Source organism: Rhea pennata, chromosome 7 (assembly GCF_028389875.1).
Source record: "Rhea pennata isolate bPtePen1 chromosome 7, bPtePen1.pri, whole genome shotgun sequence".
NCBI lineage: Eukaryota > Metazoa > Chordata > Aves > Rheiformes > Rheidae > Rhea > Rhea pennata.
In genome coordinates this window covers 4,832,228-4,850,113 of record NC_084669.1, presented here as the reverse complement: position 1 = coordinate 4,850,113, position 17,886 = coordinate 4,832,228, and the positions used below count along the sequence as shown (strand labels likewise).

The window sequence follows — 17,886 nt, the reverse complement described above, 5'->3', positions numbered from 1 at the left end:
ATCAAAGCCAGGATCAGGATCCCACCTCTCATAACGTACTGGTCACGTCACACTTCGATAGTTTATAAAAATAGCATGATAAAGGGACCCTAATGAAGGAAAGAAATTCTGTGGAGAATAAATTCGAGTCTAGAGAAAACAAGCGCTCTCTGATCTTACTGACCTATCAGAAAATGTTACACACCTTAACAATGTTTAAAAAGCTTACTGCTGGCTACAGCTTGAGATTTTTTGCTGGAGACTGGTTGTTACAAAAACAACAGATCATTTCTGAAGTTCTAAATGTGACGAGAAGTGGTACTGATTTAAAAGACAATATATGAAATTACATGGTTAGTTGCCATTCTGACAAAGGGGAAAAGAACCTCTTATGTAGACTGAAGATAAAAATTCACAGGAAGGAACAAAATGATACAGATCCTCCTCCTCTGTATGTAGGAGAGTGCATCACACACTGACTGTGTTCACAGGTAAAGCTTGGGAATATGAGGTAGCAGCAACAATGAATACACTATGGGATCCCAAAGAAGGTAACTCTAATCCTTTAGATGGTTATTTCGCATAAGAGCTAAGCAGAAGGACACCGAAACCTCCTGCAGGCAAAAACCTGCATTGACAAGCAGCATCTTCCAAGTAAGTCTTTCTTAATTCCCGAAAATCTGTAACTATTAAATATTCCTATCATTCAAATGTGATTAACAAGTGTAATGTTACATTAATAAAATTCATCTGTGATTAATCATGAGTTTTAGCGTATGTAGTAGCATTCTGATTTTAGCAATGTACCAAAAGTCACTTGTTAATTTTTTTCCCCGAAAGGGGAACATCAGGAATCACTAGACAATCTCACACCTTTGGTTTTACCAAAATTTAGCATTATATTTATTATCAAAATAGAACTTCCGTGAACCCGATGTTTCGCACTTGTCGAACCGGTCTCTGAAGCCGGAGGCTGCGACCCAGCATAGCGGCGTCGCCGCTGTGAGGGGTCCAGCGCGGCCTCCCGGGGCACACGCGGCGCGAAGCGCGGCGGCCCGCGCAGACGCCTCAGCGCCGGCCCACTGGCGGCGCCTGCGCAGCGCTCGCCCGGCGCATGCGCATCCCCGCCCAGTACCCAGCCTCACTGCTGCGCATGCGCCCGCCAGCTCCGGCCCACCGCGCCCCGTGCAGGCGATGGCGCAGCGGGAGGCGGCCGGGCGGCGGCGCGTGGGGCTGTGCGTGCTGTGCGGGCTGCCGGCGGCGGGCAAGTCCACCCTGGCCCGCGCCCTGCGCCACCGCCTGCCGCGCCGCCAGCGCTGGGACTGCGCGCTCCTCCCCTACGACGACCTCATCCCGCCGCAGGCCTTCGGGCCCGCCGCGGCGGAGGCGGGGCCGGCGGCCCAAGCCCCATTGGTCAGTGCCGCCTCCCGCCTTCCTATTGGGCGGCATCGCCCGCTCTGCTCTGATTGGCCGGCCGCGGGCGGGGCGCCCTGAGGCGCTCCAGGGGGAGGGAGGGGGCGGCCGTTGGCGGCGCGCGGCGGCCGTTGGCGGCGCCGAGGGGCGGCGGCGCCGTGCCTGAGGCGCTCTTCAGCCTGCTCTGCTCTGTTCCTTCCTAGCTGTCTCGCTGGAAGTTATACCGGCACGAGCTGCTGCAGTACCTGGAGCACTTCTTGGAGGCTCTTATTAACGGAGATCGTTTGCCAGCCCCTAGAAGCAGAACTGCGTCAACGTGGAAGAGTTTCGTCGCCTGCTGTAAGGGGCAGGGGTTGCTCTCTTCACAGGGATCTGATGCTGGAGCCTGCCATTACTTCACAAACGTAGCCACTTCTAGACCACTGTATTTTATTTTGGATGACAATTTTTATTATCAAAGCATGAGATACGAAGTGTACCAGCTGGCTCGCAAATGTAATTACTCTTTACTCTGCTACATATGACTGATGTAATATTTGGATGCTCTAGTTGTTTTCAGCTTTATAGCAAAATAACTAGCAAATGTTGCGCTTTAACTCCTTTTTTTTTAATTAATCTTGCAGAACATTGGGTAGTTCTTAATTGCTGAATTTCTAAAATACACCAAGTACAGATGTTTATTACTGTAATATTGGGAATTATTAGTTCATATAAAGCTTTTGTCATCTGTAATTCTCAGAAATTATAACTGAGCAGCCTGCAAGGTCAAATTTTTCATATTCTTTTAGGTTCAGAACTAGTATAGAAATTGCTAGTTCACATAAAGCCTTTGTCATGTATGTTGCTCTTGAAAATTACTGCTTGAGCAGCTTTGAAGGTGAAACTGTCTGTTTATATTTTTAGATTCATTGAGCTTCTGCCAGTTATTTTTAGAGTGTCCACTTGAATGTTGCTTGCGAAGAAATCGTCTAAGAAGTCATCCTTTACCTGAACAGACAATATATCAAATGGCAGGAAAAATAGAAATGCCAGATCTTGAGAATAATGCTTGGGAAAAGAACAGCCTCATTCTGAAAAGCTCTGAATGTGCTTTGGAGGATAAGTATGTTACTGTATTGATGCTCAAGTTTTTAAATAAGATCTATTTTCATAAAAAGGCAGAACCTTTTCACTATTTCTACACAATATGTAGAAAATACTCTGATGATTTTTGGAAGGCATACATACAATACATATTTTTCAGTTGTTTGGAAAGCTCATAGTCATCATCCTTTGCAGAGTTTTTACTACTATTAGCTGTATTTCTAAACACTTGTTAAAAATCCATAAAAGTTGTCTGAAGCCTCAAGATTGGAAAACAATGGCTGTGGGTTTAATCATAATTATTTTTCATTTATCTTGCAGTATAAATATTATTTCACTGATTACCTCACAAGCTTAACTGAAAGTTTACATGTTTTTTTTTTTTTTCTGTGATATCTTTACAAAATACGAGAAAAATCAGCCAAATAGTTTCACTACAGATATGTTTTCCTCTTGTTTTTTTTTCAGTTTGCAGATTATTCACCTGCTGGCCAATGCTTTGGAAAATCCAGTGAAGCAAAATGAGGAAAACACAGAGCAAAAGGTAGTACTATTTGTCTTCAAGGCTTTAGTTCTTACAGATGAGAGTGAATGAATGAATAACTTACTCCTGAATTGTGTTCTTACCATTATGATGACAAAAGTTGAGAAATGCCTAGGGCATTTCTTAATTGCAAAAGCATGTATGTAAGAGTTAACCATATTTGAAAGGGGTAGTTGTCTTACTTTATTCAGCTAAACCACTGAACTGCCTCTAAGTATACTGTTGTATATTCTGCAGTAGTAAAAAGAATGCCTTTTGGAGCTGTCACTCCACACAATGAGGAAAATAATGTTCATTTCTTAAAATGTCACATGTCTCAGGGAGTCACCCAAATACGTGTTTCAAAATCCAGAGGAGCTGGTTTTTCCTGTGCCAGTCACTGAGATGGTGCTATTGTGTTGACTGCTTTTGAAGAGTACTTCAAAGTTGATGGCAAGTTAAACCAAATTTAATATGTTTACATATATTCCTCCTTTTTGCTCATCCTTTTGGATAGGAAGTAGATCGAGCAATCTGTGCAGCTAGCACTGTCCATCAAGCTGATCAGACTTTCAGACGAATCATCTCTCAAACAATGAAGGATGCAAAAGGTAGGCATGGCATGTTCTACTAGTTGCAGCTCAGCTGCAACATAGGATTGAACCTGGGAAATTCCTTTGGGGTAAATCATAAAAGAATCTCCTTTAAAGGCAATCTCCTTTAAAGTCCTGTCAAAAGTAGGCTCAGATTCTGCAAAAAACTAAATCTGTAAGACTTGTCTTTACACGAGTATAAAACTACAGTTTTAATTTTCTTTTAGATAAAAACGTACACCCAAGTGAGATGAAGAGCCTGGCGGAAGAACTCAACAAACTCAAAGCAGATTTTTTAGAAGATATGCGGCAAAGAAGTCACCTGAAAAATCAGATTTGCCAGCAAAATAGCGACCCTGTAACAAGTGCGACTTCTTCATTCCAAGATGAGGCGACCAATGTAGTCAATAAATATATTTTAAAATAATGATGTGTAATACATTTTTCAATATATTAAGAGTATTAAAAACCTTAGCGCTACTGCTCAAAAAACTTTGAGAGATTAAGCTTCTTTCTTTGGAAGCTTGTGCTGTCACAAAACATCTGTGCTGTATTATAAAACAGAAACCTTGTGTAGCATGATGTGTTTGATTTTTCAAAATCAATTCAACAAAAACATCAGATTTTTAGATTTAAATTTCACAGAATCGTAGAAAACTAAGTATGGGAGGAACCTCTGAAACTTATCTAATCCAGTCTCTTTCAGGGCTAATTTCAAGGTAGATCAGGTTTCTGAGTCTCATCCAGCTGAGTTTTGAGGAGCACCCGTGTTTTTTTCCGTACCCGTGTGAGTTACTCTCTTCACAAGAGTACAGCTTCAGCTGTAGACTTTGTGATGATCCTGAGGGATAGGAAATTTACTGATGTTTAACCCCTGACAAGAGAAAATAATTTGCTGCTTAGTGAATGATCTGGACTAATTTAAAAGGTAGGGAAGAAAATTAGTAAGCTTTCATTCCATGTTGTAAGAAGTTTGCTCTGAGAACAGCTGTTTGCTTCAGCTACTTAGGGGACTTAAGTAAAGGACTGTTTCATTTTTGGATGGTGATTTTCTCTGCTATGGCAAAACTGGTATAGTTTTGAATGCTGTACAGCTCTTACAATGCCTAGGAAGGTATAAAAACAAGAGGTAGGATAGAGTTTAGGATTTCAAGCATAAGGTAGTATTTATACAATTCCCTGCTTCATCTAAAGGCAGGACTTAGACACCCAAGTTCCCCTCAAGTTCCAGTTTAGTTTCCCAACTGCCTTTTTGGATCAGGGTCTTGGCTTCCTTCTGCTCATTTTCCCAACAACAACTTTACAAAGAGTAGTAGAGATTTCAGATGCATTTCAACTTAAGCTCCTGAGAGCTGTCCGCACATATGTGCGCAAGTCCAAAAACTTAAAAGTTTGGTGTTGCCTTGAGTGTTGTGATAATATACACAGAAGTTCCATATGCAGTGATGACAACCTTACTGTGATAAAAACTGATTTTAGACATGCAAACACTGTTGATAATAAGGAAATACAAAAATAGTATGAGAAGGCATTTGGAAGAGGAGCAAATATGAAAGATGATACGAAAAGGAGGGAAAGTGTGAAAACAGTGTCCTAGTTCAGCTCTAGAATTAAGTATTTGCAACTTAAGCAGCAGCCAAACACACTGTTCCCCCTTCTCCCTTTCTCATCCGATATGGTAATTCAGCTAAATGATCATAGACACAACTGAAGTTCACAGCTCCTTGACTCCAGTTCACCATTTGTATTTGCAACTTGTCCTAGAGGTGCCTTGACCTACCTGATGTGTTGTCAGTTTTGGAGGGAAACAGGAGCTGCTTGTTACATGCTTGCTCTCCAAATGACCAGATGCATCAGTTCCAGTTTTGTAGTCCATATACAATCATGAGCACAAGGGATTCAGTTGAAATAATTTCACTGCAAACTATATAAAGCCAGTACACAGCTTTCAAACAGCAACTTACCCAAGATCCAGCTGTTGAAGCATATGCAATTTTAAGAAGAAATAACATTAAACTTAATTAGAAAGTGTTATTTTATTCATATCTTACAAAAGCAAAGCTTCACAACATGAACTACACTAGATATAGTTATTTCAGAACCTGCCTTCTGAAAACATTCACTACACAATAAAATTTATTTTACAACTCTAACAGCTTCCATTTTTGCATACAAAATATGCTCTTTACACTGAAATACATATTATTAACAAAGCAGGTACTTAGAAGCACATACACAAAGATTGCTCAATGAAAAATGCTTCGGCAGGGAATAGATTTTCCTGCAGCAGAACATCCATTTGCTGTAGATTTTAAAAGAAGCTTAAAATTAATGGAAAACTTGCCAGCAAATTACATTCCCTTCGTCAAAAGAAAAAACAATCAAAACACCCTCAAAACATTCTGGAACAAAACAAATAGCAACAGATAGCTGTGCTAGAAAACACTGTTGAAATGTGTCTTCTGGCACTGAACTTTATGTTAACAAGCCAATCAACATTTTATGTCAAAATCATCTTTATCTAAACATTGTATCTGTGAAAAGTCAGCTGTTATTCCCTGTTAAGCTGCTCTACAGCTGGTTTAAGTATTAACAGAGATAACTAAGTTACCAACAACTTCAGTCTAATTTGCATGTTTGGTGGAATATTCAGTCTCAAAATACTAAGTCTGCATTAAGAGTACTATAAATAGTGCATGTTAAAAATACGTCCAAAAAAAATCTATAAAATAATCTATTACAACTAAAAGAAAAAAAACCCTCCACAAGGTTAATTTTTCCAACTACAGGACTTAGCAGAATCAAGCTGTGGAAAAATTTCAGCTCATCCCCAAACTTTTCTGTTAGTACAAGTTAAAAAGCTAATCAGCACCTTATAATATATTATAAGGATTTGTTTTCTTTTGAAGTTAGTGCAGTGTAGCACATGGAGGGCTCAATACAGAAAGTCCTACTAACCTAAAGCTCGATCCTACAATTTCTCACAAGTATCCCTCATTTATTCTGAACGAATAAGGTTTACTTGTGCAAGAATTATTAGGGTCATACTCTAAAACAATTTTGCAGAATTAATTCTGCTCTTTAAATTATAGTAAATTGTATATACAAAATCATGAACAACTATTATGCAAATGCACCTTCCAAACATACTCAGTAGTCAGAAGGAAATAGGTATAGTCAAGACACTGTTTGGCGCAACTGAACATACAGTATTATGTCAGAAAACCTAAGAATCCTTGTCCAGAAGCTGACACTCTCGGAAGGACTATGAGGTCAGCAGGGATCCAACCCACAGATATGGTTGCAAACGGCACGATACCAAAGCCTGTTGCCTCATAAGAACTTCCCCTGCAAACTGGAGCTTGCACAAGGGAAGATGGAAACCCAGTTCTAAAGCATTCAAAAATTTTTAGATGTCCAAGCAAATTCTCTTTTCCTTGGGTACTCCGAAGCAGAAAAAATGATATTAATATATCACTGATATTAAATCAGTTATTACTTCTAAATAATTTGCAAGGTTTAGGGCTGGGCTTTCTTGTTTGTTTTATACTGAGTTCTATTACTAAGAATGTGATACAGTTCATCCTGAGGAATGGGATCCTCTCCTGAATGAGAGCCTCTTTTTAGAAAGATAATACAGCTGTTCTCTTACTACCAGCTACTTTTATTAGTGACCTAACTATTCTATCTAAAATTTCTTCCAGAGGCATTACTGTTCACAAAACCATTTTACTAAATTGCCAAATCATTAGTCTACATACCAAAAAAAAAAAAAAAAAACAAAAAAACCAAAAAAAACTAAAATGTTTACAGGCACTGCCATCAAAAGCCCTAACAGAACAAAAACTTTGTGAAAATGGATCAGAAACTGGTGAAGAATGAAAGGCTCAAATATCAAATGTTTGTGCCCATCAGAGTTAATAATTTCCTTACTGATATCAGGAGGGAGAAAGACTGGAACCACAAAACAGAGATACCTTAGCTGTTGCAATCAATTCAATATTGGAAAGTACGCCTTGTAGCACCAGAATCTGAAATAAGCAGATCTACTGGTTTCTTTATTGTTGCTAAAGCCTAAGAAAAAAGGTTTGCATTAGTTATCAAAAGGCAAGGAAAATTATCTCAATGATTTAATAAATGTAATGGTCTTTAACAATAATGTTTATAGTTTTAGTATTATATTTTAGCCAAATTTAGGTTTTAAAAATGTAGAAAAGGGGTCAGAAGAGACCTATTATTTCTGTATTACTCTTTGACTAGAAGTGTCATGTTACAAAACTGGTACAAGAGCAATAACTTCTAAACAACTGGATTCCAGTTCAGTCAACTCTACTGTAGTCCTTAAAGTAAAAATGGACATTCAAATGTATGCCTCCAGGTCCTCTGATGTACAGAGCTGATACAGTAGAAGAGAAACATGTATTCAGTTCCCAAATTTCTAATTCACTGAAGTGAAAATTACTGCTAAAGCTAAAACTTTCAGAAGGGTGTTTTCTTCCTGCATATTGATCTTAAGCTGAAGTCTCTGCAAGTTTTTCCACTGGCCTCAGGAAGCTTTAGCTCCCATGACAATGTCAGTCTGAACAACCCAAACATTTGCTGTTCAGATTCCAACCTCTGACTTCCAGAACGTTAGTAAAATCTTGTTCCTGCCTTTAGCAAAACATTACGTGCTGTCATATTTTGCTGATATTAAAAAGGGAATATAAGGGGAAGTTTCATTTGTCTTAATGCAAGTAAGAAACTAAGGTAAAAGTGCATGTCTAAATATGGGGAAAGTAGTTTTTCATTATTTGAAACATTACAAATTCCTGTGTAGCATATCAAGAGCTTTTAATAATTTTGCTAGGATGTTTTATTTAGGTTTATATTAAAGTGCCTGTCCATTAGCCTAGGTGCTTTTAAAGTTGGATGTACAGCATAAAAAATAAAAAATGAACATGTGCAATGGGCTTCATGTACATCTTCAGTTACCATTTGCCACCTACAATATTAGTAACAATGACCTAAAAACGTAGTCACCCAATATCCCTTTGCCTGCCTACTACAGTTCAAACCCACAAAAAAGCAGAAATCCTTCCCCCTTTTTCTGGCATGTCCAACAGGGTAACAAATGTGGGGGAGACTGACAAGACAAACAGAATTTCAAGTTAGCTGAAGTTTACCATAAACTAGATTACTCAACTTTCAAACATATAGGCAACCTACAGTTTTAGTTTGACCTAAGACAAAACTGAACAAACTATTTTTAATTTGTAAACTTCTTGTTTGTTTCTATTAGAATTTCTATCAGCAAGATAGAAGTCTAATTGTGCAAATTTTTAATATGTGTACAAATCAGTTTAAGGCAGTTAAACGTTTCATAGAACACGTATTATTTCTACAAACTCTTCATTATGACTAGTTGTTTAAAAATTGCCTCCTTCTTAAAATAGACATATAAAGCTATTTGGTAAGTAGTTTAAAAAAAGGTGTCATGTTTAATTTTCCTTTTATATAATTAGTGACTGACAAGAAAGTGTGTCTTTCCCATTCTTTTCATTTTTCTTCCTACCATAGATTCAGTCACAAAACATTATCTTCTAGTTTTCTGCTGAGTTTTAAAAGTAACAGCTAAAGGAGTGTTTGAGGCCTAGCATGAAGAGTTTAGACTATATTAAGCAAAAACGTACTATTAACCTTTCAGATAAAAGTAAGTCTTAAATCAGATTGTATTTGTATGCAAAAGTTGCTTCTAACTTAGAAAGTCTGTTTTTCCAGTTTGGTAATAGCTAAGTTTTTAAGAATAAGTCTGTCTCCAAAGTAACCATACATTCATTGCATTAACCTTTCACATTTTATGGTTACAGTATTTTATCTTGCCTGGTAAACACTCTGATAATCGCATCTTATGTTTCAGGACACATACTCTGCATCTACGTTTACAGAGTGTTCATTGGTATTTTAAGTGCAATCAACTTAAATTTAACAAACAAAACATGTAATTGCATTCTAATTCTTATAAGCACACTCAGTTTTTTTGAAAGACTATATGTAAGTGACCACTACATCTTACAAAAAAATTCCCTGGCAAGTTTTATGACAGCATAGAAATAAATTTGCTTTGTCCAATTGCTTAATGTGAAAATTCCTTACGGAAATGAGCAAGCTTTCCTTCAGCAAGTATGAAAAATATACTGTAATATGTTAAAAAAAAAATAAACGAAAGCATGTTCTCAGTCAATGCTGATTATGTTGGCCTCTTGCAAAATGGCAAGCAAAATCATACTTATTTTTACACTTACACCCACATATGTTGCACTGAAAAGGATTTTCAAACCCATGACATCCCATATGAATAGTATAAAGGATATTGTCCGCAAAATACATGTCACAGTGCTGGCAGTGATGCAGAAGCTGAGGGTCCTGAACCGGAAGGGTTGGAGCTGGAGTACTTGGTTGACTGTTACTTATACTGGGAGTACTGGTGTGGGCACTGCGATCACTGCTGGGTCCTGCCACAGGACTATAGTTCCTTTGATTGTGTGTAGGCCGAGGATCTGGGCTGGTTGGAGACGAACTTTGAGGAATATTTGTTGACACAGCTGAAACTACTGCAGGTGCAGCAGGCTGCTGTATCATGAAAGGCTTTTCATCTTGACAGGAGACAACATCAGGAGAGGCTGGATTTTGGTTTTCAGGTGGCAAGCTAGATAACTGCCCAGCTAACGTAGACAGCTGATTTAAAGGATTATCTACCATAAGGTCTTGATCTCTTGGCAACCCACTGCTCTGCGTTGGTTTTGTCATACTGTCATATGCTTCAGTCTGGATATTTGGGATTTCATGAGTGAAATCATTAAGGTAGTCTGGTTTCTGAACCACCATGGAAGGTGGACTCAAATTAATTAATGCTCTTCTGCTGTAACCCAAATTGCTGGTCTTTTTCTGCAAAACCCCCCACATTTTCTTGCTGCTTAGGGAAGACCTTGTACCCTTGATAGGCACCATTTTGTGTTTACGCCTACGATGATGAGATAAGTTGCTTCTGTCACTGCAGCGGAAGGAACACAATTCACATTTGTATGGTTTTTCACCAGTATGCGATCGCATGTGAGCTTCTAGATGACGTTCGTAAGCTGATGCAAATGGACATAAATGGCATCTATGTGGCTTCTCACCTGGAAAATTAAGAAAGATTATACTATATCATTTCATGGAGCGTTTAAAAAAACCTTTTTGTGGAACGGAGTTGTTAACTGGAAGCTGCTAACTGAACAGTTCAAATTCAGCTCCAGAGACACTGCTAGTTCTGAGTTTAGTTGCGCATTTGGTAGAATAGTGGAGGAAGTTTAGACACCTCTGCTTTCTTAATGAACAGGAGTGAGCATCAGGAAAACTGTTTGCAGCAAGAGATACCCTGACTAGTAACTGCAGTAATGATGCCAAGGTCTGAATGCAATCATATTTGAATAGCGCTCTTAGCAGATCTAGAATATACCTCATGTTTAAAGCACATAAGCAATTGACTACAAAAACATCTGGACGACCACCACTGTAATCATTCTTCATGATATCTGTGTTTAAATGTTGATAGAAAGTATCCTTTTGATAAATTCCAAACATTCTTATAACGTAACTGTCCTGGCACTTCTATCTGAAAAACACACATACACATGTATGCACCCAAGAACTGAATTTTCTAGAAGGATTCTGCAGCCAAAGAGTGTATGTGCGTGCATGAGCGCATATACACGTATGTTAAGATCTGGTATAAACAGCCCTGTAAGGACTGAGAGAAACTCCTTGCACACAGGAACAATGTCTACATGAGTGGCTTATTCCACTCTAAACCAGTTACACAGAGAAAGATCTGCATGCCATGTTGCAAGTCTTCAATCCAACGCAGCTGGTGAACTACTAATTGTTAGTTAGCTGTTACACTCAGCATTAATTTAATTCTGCAGTAAGCTACAACTAGGTTACACTTAATAATGGTTATATGATCATGCCTGGGCCCTCACTACTTCAACAGATACCGAGCTGCACTTCCATGTTATCCAGCATGGATTATCTGTTTATTAATATAACTTACAGTGCTCTGAGGCTAATGGTCAGCTATCATTTCCCTGTTTTAATACTGATTCACTCACTCTGAGCTCTCATAGTCCACGCAAGCTGTGTGTTAGCCTTTTGTCATGCCTCCCCACCACATTTCTGAGTAGAACCACACTCAGAACTTGAATCTCCTTGCCCATAAGTGAAGAAAATCCTTCCTTGTTCTGGAGTCCCTTGGCTCTATGCAAAGAAACAAAGTGTGTCTTTCCGAAAGCACTATTCAGGTAATGGCTAAATGATGTTACTAACAGGGCACCATGTAGCGCTATATTAAAATTAAAGATATGAAATCTATTGTAAGAAAGCAAACAGGGAACAATACAGAAAAGAGAAAGGAGACTCTCAGCCACAGATTCCTGTCTGTATCATAAAACCGAACAAACCGGTATAGTGAAATGAACTGCTGCCATCGTACAATCATGGGTACTGTGGTAGGCATCAGACGACACCTGAACTAGTAATCTGGCAATAAAGCATTCATTGTATAAAGATGTGTCCAAATTACAGAAGCTTTTTGATACACAGAAGACTAACATCCCCTGTACCTCTCTCTCACTGCTAGTCAGCTTTCTGTAACTGAAGTAATTCAGAGTGCGTGATTTTGCAGCACACAGTGACGTATGCCTTCAATTTGGCTACCTTTTCCTAGCGCCTTTGTGAAAGTTTCTTTGATCAAATGAGTCATGCATATATCCTCCAATATTAGGAATACCTGCAGAAGCACTGACACAATAGTCAGCCCACACAGAAAGCTCTGTTCTTCCGCTTTTTCACAAAACATGAAGTCAGAGCTACCTTTTTGTTTTAAATAAAGCAATTCAAAGCACGATTACTTTTACTTGCTGCTTGTCTCCTACTCACTGTCCCATAATTCAGCTGTGGTATACTGCTATTAGTATTATATATTACGACCATGAGAAACAACTCGAAACGTTAGTCAAGGCACAAACCCAAAGTATTATGCTTCACCTCAAAAAAGGGGCATTCCCATTAGCTTGTGTAGCCCATGAAGTACTTGCAACTGAAGAACTACTGTCAGGTCAAAGATTCTTGAGGAAATTTCTTAGGCTTCCAAATTTTGGTTGGAATCTTTCTTGCTTTTGTACACGTTATGCTACAACTATGCTGAAATAATCAAAAAAAGATCCAGCAAGCACCACACGATACCTGGTATACTCTAATAGTAATTTATGCTTCCCATCACAGTGCTAGCAGTCAATCTATTCATGTGGGCAACTGGCTAGTAGTAACTGAGGGCTAGGGATGGGAGTTTAAATAGCAATAGTTGCATGCTGCCGAAGACATGGCATTTGGAAGCTGATGTGTTACTTCTGAAGCTCTAAGAACCTGAAGTGCTCCATTTACTACTTTAAATCTGTAGTACTTTTTTTCCCTCCCCCCACTAGACAACCCTGTTTTCACAAGCCCAGAAATGGCATTGTGGAGAATAAAGCTCTTAAAAGTAAACATCTCTTCTGTTGTCCACAAACCATGAGACACACAGGTAGATGAGGCTGTAGCTGCTGCTGCTGCTTTAATCAACAAGTCAAAAAAAATCGTTCAAAATACACTGCTGCTTTGCAAATCTGCAGTGAGCCACGTGTCAGAATGCAGGTGTGCAAGTCACAGTATTTTCTTCATTATTAGAATTACACAAAACTTCCATGGGGAATCCAAAAATGGCAACAGCTACACACAGAGGTAGCTTATGGTAGCACAGGAGGTTCAGACTGAAAATTTTGTAAATTCCTCTCAGCACTCTGATTTCTTGCTGCTTGTCCCTTTCTATCCCATCATGCATTGTAGAAACAAGTCAACACTGCAGGGAACATGAAAGGAGCACCAACTTCCCAGGAATATATCCCAGGAGTTTCTGCATAGAAGCAATAGTTTACAGCACAGTGAGCCTCTGACTAACAGCAACTATATCTTAAGATAGTTGCAACAATACGTTTTCCTTTGAAGCAAGTCCTTGAATGTCATCTACACAAGACTGTGGAAAAGAGTTAAAAATTTTTGGACAGTCCATACACCGACATACTCAAGACCTACAACAATTTCCATTCTTTGGAAAAAACACATTTTTTTCTTATTGCTACAGTAACCACCCCTAATGCCTTCTATATTATTTTAATACACTAGGTAGCTACTAACGTAAGACTTCAAAAAGATCTTTCACTTGTGTTTTCTCTCAACTACCGAAAAGTCACAGCTGATTTTATGAACAGTTTAGGATATTCTAACCTTTGTTGTGAGTTTTGCTTCTAATTGTTGGGTAACTCTAAGAACTAGCACACTGCTTGAAGATGTGAATTACAGATCGTAACACAAGAGTCAGTATCATAATGCCTCACAACAAAGTACTGTAGAACATTTCATACCTGTATGAATTCTGATATGCTCTATGAGCCGTGCTGTTCCTTTGCTGGCGTAGTTGCAATATCGACACTTTAACTTTCCATCAAATGTCCTTTCAAATCCATCCACTAACATTCCTGAGTTTTCATCCAGTGAGACTTCAACAGAAGGATGATCTAGTCCATTCTGATCACCTTCTGTCCCAGCTGCAAATAACGCAGCAGAGATTTTGACTGAGAATCACTGAGATACTATGTACAATGACAACAGCCCAAATACCTTACGCATTTTTACACCTTTGATCTTCAAATATACAGAACTCTGATCAACAAACCTTTATTAAAACAAAGATACATATACATCTTTTAGGAAAACTACTACCAGGAAAGTTTCCATACAGTTGTAGTAGTCTGCATAATTATCTGCAATGTAAACAATGCAGTCATTCTCAAAAAAGTAAAATCTGACAGCACTGAAATAAGCTTACCTCCCTGAAGTGTCTCTGCTTCCTTGTCTCCACTAACTGATCCAGAAATCATATTTACATGGTGAGTCTGCTGGGTAAGGTATTCCTGAAAATCTTTTACAAAGTCCAGAGGTTCTGGTTTCTTTTCACCCATATTCACACTTTAAGTTTATAATCTCTTCTGCCTGGAAGGAAAAATATCTTCAAATTACAAGTGCAATTAAATTCAAATGCATTCAAAAAAATCTGTAAGTGAAGGATTACTTCTGTCATGCTAAATAATACAATGTAACTGAATACATAAATTGACAACCATAAAAATATTATTTTTAGAATTCTTAACTCATTAAAGATCATCAAATACCTATTACTGGAGAAACAGTTTTTAGCAACAGTAATATAAAGACTACATAAAATAGGATAAATGACATAATAATCAAAAATCAACAAGACATTATTTGACTTGCTTTAAATAATAACAACCACAACAAAAACAAGAATAAAAAAGGTTGTACCTGAATTTCAGCTCCCTGCTAAGCAGCACACATACTCCAAAAGGTACTCCCAATAGGTCAGATTGAAAGCAGGGAACACAGCTCTCCCACTTTCCCTGGAAGGAAGGAAGGAAAAAAAACCACATAAATCTGTTATCCCCTCTGCCCTCTTAAAAGCTGTAAAAAGAGAAACTTGGGAAAAAGGTGGGGGGGAAGACAACTCTTTGCTGCTGTAAATTTTATTAAAGTCATTTTTATTTCCAGCAAGAACTTTTCAAAAATTGCATCTACTACTTACTCTCACTGATGTATGAGACACTCAAATATTTTCTCTGGTGAACAAACGGATCTGCAAAACCCAGAGTTTGGGAAGTCAGCCATGGACAACTGTAAAGCAGTCGCTGATGTTGGGAAACTGAGTGAATGTGACTGATTAGCAAGGATGGAAATAAGTCTTGTACAAAGCAATATTGCAAATTTCTCTTACACTAGAATTTTAGTATCCTACTCTAAGATCTTAATCTATTTCATTATTTTGCATTTAAGTAATGAAAATATTCACCAGATGTCACTTATAATCTTTTGCAGTCCTGTAGATGACATCATTACAATCTCTATTTGCAATGAATTTGTGAAGACTGAATTTAGGACTCAGTCTGAAAGTCTGTAATACAAAATGTTACGTGACCTACAAAAACTCCAGTCCCAAATTCAAGACCATATTTAATAATAAACACGCTCCTATATTTTCAAAAATATTTACAAATAATAGTTCATTTTGCTACTCTGCAATGCACTCCAGTAGTTTAGAAGTATAAGCCAATCCATTGCATATTGCTACTTTGTTCTGCCTGTTAGATATAAATGAAATCAGTTTTGTCTAACATTTGCAGCAGATATTTCTTAAAATGTGTTATCTGCACTTCTGAAGTCAGAGGATAAAACCCAGCCCTTCACAGATGCCATTTTTGGCATTCACATTTCACATCATGCCTAAGTATGCTCAACTACTATAATTGCTACCACTGTTAAATTAGTTCTGAACACATCTTGACACATTAAATTTTCCTACCCTCTTTCAGATGTCACCAGCCTCCTCCAGGCTTAAGTTAATTTGTTTTCCATTTGTTGGGGTCTCCTGCAATAAAACAAAGTACAAGGGACATTCATTAAAAATACAGAAGGGCTATAGGGGACAAAGTAATGTTGAATTCTGACCCGGGCATCTTTCAGCAAATTACAGCAGTAAGAAACAATAATTTAAGTTTAAATCACTTTGTATGCTGAATGATTCTGTGGAAATCAACACTAAAGGTCCATCTTTTCACAGAAGAATCTGTGTATCCCTTTTTTTAAGGCATAAAAACTTAAGTGCTTACTTTATTTAAGTTCTAAAGAAAATCACACATGATTTTAAGAATCAGATTGGGAGAAGACATTATTTGTAGGATCAGCTGCATAACTACTACATTCTCTGCCTCATAGATTTAGTTTGCAGAAGTCCATCCTTCACTACCTACTTTACCTAATGTAAATAAATTGCCACAATTTAACAACTGTCTCAGACATCTTCATTTGTATGTGCAAAAAGATATTTTTCTGACTTAACTGAGCCATTTTATAAACAATTAGGGTTTGTTTGTTTGTTTTTTACAGAGACACAATGGAATGTTCCCCTTTTCTTCAAAGAATGGTACAGATCAGATGTCTGATATACCCCTACTGCAAATTTATAAATACAACTATTGGAACCTGAGCAGACCAGCTCATGTTCCACATATCACATCCAATGATCTTAAAGCCCTACTTATAAAGAACAGGTATTACAAAGGAAAATAATTTTTTGCATAGACAACTGTATCTTCTCCAACTTTAAACTAGTTCATATAATACTAGGGGTTGATTTTTCAACATGGGTGCAACAATTCAATTTAGCATTAGTTATAGCTCAGATAACACTAAGTATACAATCTCAAAAGTGCTGTAGGATGTGCTACTATGAAAAGCAATGTTATAAATATTTTGTCTAAAGAATTTTGCCAATAAATAATTCATATATTGGAGTAAAAATAATTTATGTATAGTTTTAAAGAGTACTTTAAAAGTATACTTAATAAAAACTCAACCATACTTCAGAAATTATAACTATAAGAGAATGAGACGATATGACTGTAAGCACTTATTTGCATCCCATTTCCTTGTAAGGAAATTGGGAGGGGGGAAGAAGGGAGAGGGAGAAATCTCCCTGTCAGAGTCTCATCTCTTCCCTTACAAATGGCTTCAAACGGAAGGATCACGGAGGAAGGATCCACAACTCTACCCAAACCCTGCAACTCATGTTGTTTCACTCTCTTCCTCAGGAAGTTTCACGTGTAGAAAGGAAAATGGGAACCTCGATGCCCTGAAGCGTTTCTAGCTGCACTGCAGAGCCTCACGACGAGCCAACAAGAATTACCAGCTCCCTCCCGGACACCCGCGCTCTTGCCCGGCAGCACCAACACGCCCAGACTGCCCCCGCCGCTGTCTCCTCCTCAGACGGCGGGCGGCGGGGGCGGCCGCGCTACGGGGCGGGGGAACAACCGGCGGCCGGGGCGGCCCGGCTCCCGCGGCACCGGCCGGCCGCCCCCGGCTCCCCCTCGGCCGGGCGCCGCCGCCGCCGCCGCCCTGCGGCCCTCTCCCCACCGCCGGCCCCGCGCACGGCGAGGCCCCCGGGGACCCCGCGGCCGCCCGCCGGCCCGGCCGCAGGAGGGGAGGGGGAGGGCGCCACTCACCGCCGCCGCCCCGCGCCGCGCCCGCCGCCCGCTGCCGCCGCCGCCGCCGCCGCCATGTTTGTTATGCTCCCGCGGCCCGGCCCACCCGCCGCCTCGCGAGACCGCGGCG

At 39.2% G+C, this 17,886-nt stretch overlaps 2 protein-coding genes across 5 annotated transcripts; one reads left to right on the top strand and one right to left on the bottom strand.

Moving 5' to 3' along the window:
- The first annotated feature begins 1,150 nt into the window (after positions 1-1,150).
- On the top strand, positions 1,151-4,042 carry PSTK (phosphoseryl-tRNA kinase). Of its 2 annotated transcripts, none has more exons than XM_062580122.1 (6): positions 1,151-1,392; positions 1,596-1,731; positions 2,296-2,494; positions 2,944-3,019; positions 3,516-3,609; positions 3,819-4,042. In XM_062580122.1, exons 1-6 carry the CDS (start codon positions 1,174-1,176, stop codon positions 4,016-4,018), a joined length of 924 nt encoding a protein of 307 aa, XP_062436106.1. In that variant the 5' UTR covers positions 1,151-1,173; the 3' UTR covers positions 4,019-4,042. The 2 variants fall into 2 exon arrangements, with proteins under 2 accessions (XP_062436106.1, XP_062436105.1); XM_062580121.1 differs by having other exon boundaries at positions 1,596-1,887.
- Positions 4,043-5,612: 1,570 nt separating this feature from the next.
- On the bottom strand, positions 5,613-17,809 carry IKZF5 (IKAROS family zinc finger 5). 3 transcript variants are annotated; one of them, XM_062580598.1, is made up of 6 exons: positions 17,778-17,809; positions 16,079-16,144; positions 15,028-15,122; positions 14,534-14,713; positions 14,070-14,252; positions 5,613-10,751 (listed from the first exon to the last, which is right to left on the bottom strand). In XM_062580598.1, the coding sequence occupies exons 4-6, from the start codon at positions 14,664-14,666 to the stop codon at positions 9,811-9,813; spliced, it is 1,257 nt and encodes a 418-aa protein (XP_062436582.1). In that variant the 5' UTR covers positions 14,667-14,713; positions 15,028-15,122; positions 16,079-16,144; positions 17,778-17,809; the 3' UTR covers positions 5,613-9,810. The 3 variants fall into 3 exon arrangements, with proteins under 3 accessions (XP_062436582.1, XP_062436580.1, XP_062436581.1); XM_062580596.1 differs by having other exon boundaries at positions 14,534-14,697; XM_062580597.1 differs by lacking the exons at positions 16,079-16,144; positions 17,778-17,809 and having other exon boundaries at positions 14,534-14,697; positions 15,028-15,303.
- Between the last annotated feature and the right edge of the window lie 77 nt (positions 17,810-17,886).